Source organism: Penaeus japonicus, unplaced genomic scaffold (genome assembly GCF_977035675.1).
Source record: "Penaeus japonicus unplaced genomic scaffold, GWHDUDI00000001_assembly GWHDUDI00000025, whole genome shotgun sequence".
Classification (NCBI taxonomy): Eukaryota; Metazoa; Arthropoda; class Malacostraca; order Decapoda; family Penaeidae; genus Penaeus; species Penaeus japonicus.
In genome coordinates this window covers 2636299-2639278 of record NW_028234427.1, presented here as the reverse complement: position 1 = coordinate 2639278, position 2980 = coordinate 2636299, and the positions used below count along the sequence as shown (strand labels likewise).

Sequence of the window (2980 nt, the reverse complement as noted above, 5' to 3'; positions counted from 1 at the left end):
TAATGAATCGAGTTAGGTGTAATTTATTAGTTATAGCGTATAATGCTGTCGCCTTTAAGACTTCTGGGACTGACCCGCTCTCTCTCTCTCTCTCTCTCTCTCTCTCTCTCTCTCTCTCTCTCTCTCTCTCTCTCTCTCTCTCTCTCTCTCTCTCTCTCTCTCTCTCTCTCTCTCTCTATCTCTCTTTCTGTCTGTCTGCCTGTTTGTCTTTCTCTGTCTTGTCTGTTTGGGCTCTTTTTTTTTCAACCTTGTTTGTATCTTCCTTGTTCTCTCTCTCTCTCTCTCTCTGTTTCATTCTTTTTCCCTCCCCCCTCACCCGCTCCCTCCTTCCTTTTCTTTCTTCCCTCCCTCTCCCTTCCTCCCTCCCTCCCTCTCTCTATCTCCCTTCTTCCCTCCCTCTCCCTCACCCACACCTTCTCCTTCGAAATATGAATGCAATCACTAAAACAATCACACAAAAATAACAACAATATAACTCCATCTTCTTCTCTCTTTCCCCCAGGCTATGGCGTCCCCGGAAGGTGTCAGCCCGAAAGTGTCAGGAGGTGTGAGTGTCAGCATGTCCGAGCTGAACCCTCACTTCGTCTGCGTTCTCTGCTTCGGCTACTTCGTCGACGCGACCACAATCACCGAGTGTATGCACACGTGTGAGTAGAGGCAGGAGGCGTTTTTGTGGTCATTGTTATTGGCTTTATGTCAGTTCGTTTCGTGCTCTCTCTCTCTCTCTCTCTCTCTCTCTCTCTCTCTCTCTCTCTCTCTCTCTTTATTTTTGTCTCTTTCTCACTCTCTCTTTCTTTCTTTGTCTCTTTCTCATTCTCTCTTTTTCTTTCTTTACTTCCTCTCTCTCTCTCTCTCTCTCTCTCTCTCTCTCTCTCTCTCTCTCTCTCCCTCCCTCCCTCCCTCCCTCTTGGAATATTGTTTCTCCTCGTTCGACATGTGTTTACCTTTCCATCTCATATAAAAGAAATGTATTTGCAAGTGGTATAGTATTCTTACTCACAATATCATTAAGAAATAGAATTGAATGCCACCTTTGGATCAAACGCAATTCAAATTTTGAAGCTCCATAAGCAGAAAAAAAACAACAACCAACAACAACAACAAAAGAAAAATCTGATCGAGCGTATGTTTGTACTTGCCAGTGTCGCATTATTTTTCTTTCTTTCTTTCTCCAGTTTGCAAATCGTGCATCGTCAACTTCTTGCGGACGAAAAGACAGTGCCCGAGATGCGAGACCCTCCTCACCAAGTCCCGCCCTTGCAATAGTCTCAGGTAAGCAACATGGTTCTCCCTTGCAATATTCTCAGGTAAGCAACATGGTTCTCCCTTGCAATAGTCTCAGGTAAGCAACATGGTTCTCCCTTGCAATATTCTCAGGTAAGCAACATGGTTCTCCCTTGCAATATTCTCAGGTAAGCAACATGGTTCTCCCTTGCAATATTCTCAGGTAAGCAACATGGTTCTCCCTTGCAATAGTCTCAGGTAAGCAACATGGTTCTCCCTTGCAATATTCTCAGGTAAGCAACATGGTTCTCCCTTGCAATATTCTCAGGTAAGCAACATGGTTCTCCCTTGCAATATTCTCAGGTAAGCAACATGGTTCTCCCTTGCAATATTCTCAGGTAAGCAACATGGTTCTCCCTTGCAATAGTCTCAGGTAAGCAACATGGTTCTCCCTTGCAATATTCTCAGGTAAGCAACATGGTTCTCCCTTGCAATAGTCTCAGGTAAGCAACATGGTTCTCCCTTGCAATAGTCTCAGGTAAGCAACATGGTTCTCCCTTGCAATAGTCTCAGGTAAGCAACATGGTTCTCCCTTGCAATATTCTCAGGTAAGCAACATGGTTCTCCCTTGCAATATTCTCAGGTAAGCAACATGGTTCTCCCTTGCAATATTCTCAGGTAAGCAACATGGTTCTCCCTTGCAATATTCTCAGGTAAGCAACATCGTTCTGCTCTTCAATAGTCTCAGGTAAGCAACCTGGTTCTCCTTTGCAATAGTCTCAGGTAAGCAACATGGTTCTCCCTTGCAATAGTCTCAGGTAAGCAACATGGTTCTCCCTTGCAATAGTCTCAGGTAAGCAACGTGGTTCGTCCTTGCAGTATTCTCAGGTAAGCAACGTGGTTCTCCCTTGGCAATAGTCTCAGGTAAGCAACATGGTCCTCTTCTCCCTTGCAATAGTCTCAGGTAAGCAACATGGTTCTCCCTTGCAATAGTCTCAGGTAAGCAACATGGTTCTCCCTTGCAATAGTCTCAGGTAAGCAACATGGTTCTCCCTTGCAATAGTCTCAGGTAAGCAACATGGTTCTCCCTTGCAATAGTCTCAGGTAAGCAACATGGTTCTCCCTTGCAATAGTCTCAGGTAAGCAACATGGTTCTCCCTTGCAATAGTCTCAGGTAAGCAACATGGTTCTCCCTTGCAATAGTCTCAGGTAAGCAACATGGTTCTCCCTTGCAATATTCTCAGGTAAGCAACATGGTTCTCCCTTGCAATATTCTCAGGTAAGCAACATGGTTCTCCCTTGCAATATTCTCAGGTAAGCAACATGGTTCTCCCTTGCAATAGTCTCAGGTAAGCAACATGGTTCTCCCTTGCAATAGTCTCAGGTAAGCAACATGGTTCTCCCTTGCAATAGTCTCAGGTAAGCAACATGGTTCTCCCTTGCAATAGTCTCAGGTAAGCAACATGGTTCTCCCTTGCAATAGTCTCAGGTAAGCAACATGGTTCTCCCTTGCAATAGTCTCAGGTAAGCAACATGGTTCTCCCTTGCAATATTCTCAGGTAAGCAACAAGGTTCCTTGTGATATCCTCAAGCAAGCAGCATAGCTGGTGCTTGCAATAAATATTCTCAGGTAAGTAACGTGTTCCTTTTAGTAGTCTCAGGGAAACAGCATGATCGTTATAGTAATCTCAGGTTAGCAACATGGATGGCCATTGCAAAAATCTCGGACAAGCAACATGGCGGCCCCTTGTAATAG

At 44.7% G+C, this 2980-nt stretch overlaps 1 protein-coding gene across 1 annotated transcript in view; it reads left to right on the top strand.

Annotated features, from left to right (window-relative positions):
• Positions 1-505: 505 nt before the first annotated feature.
• LOC122258860 (polycomb complex protein BMI-1-A) overlaps positions 506-2980 on the top strand; it is a 23206-nt gene continuing 20731 nt past the window's right edge. Inside the window, exons 1-2 of the mRNA XM_086551784.1 lie at positions 506-647; positions 1176-1272. Coding sequence (XP_086407910.1) covers positions 506-647; positions 1176-1272 — 239 coding nt within the window. The remainder of the gene's footprint in view (positions 648-1175; positions 1273-2980) is intronic.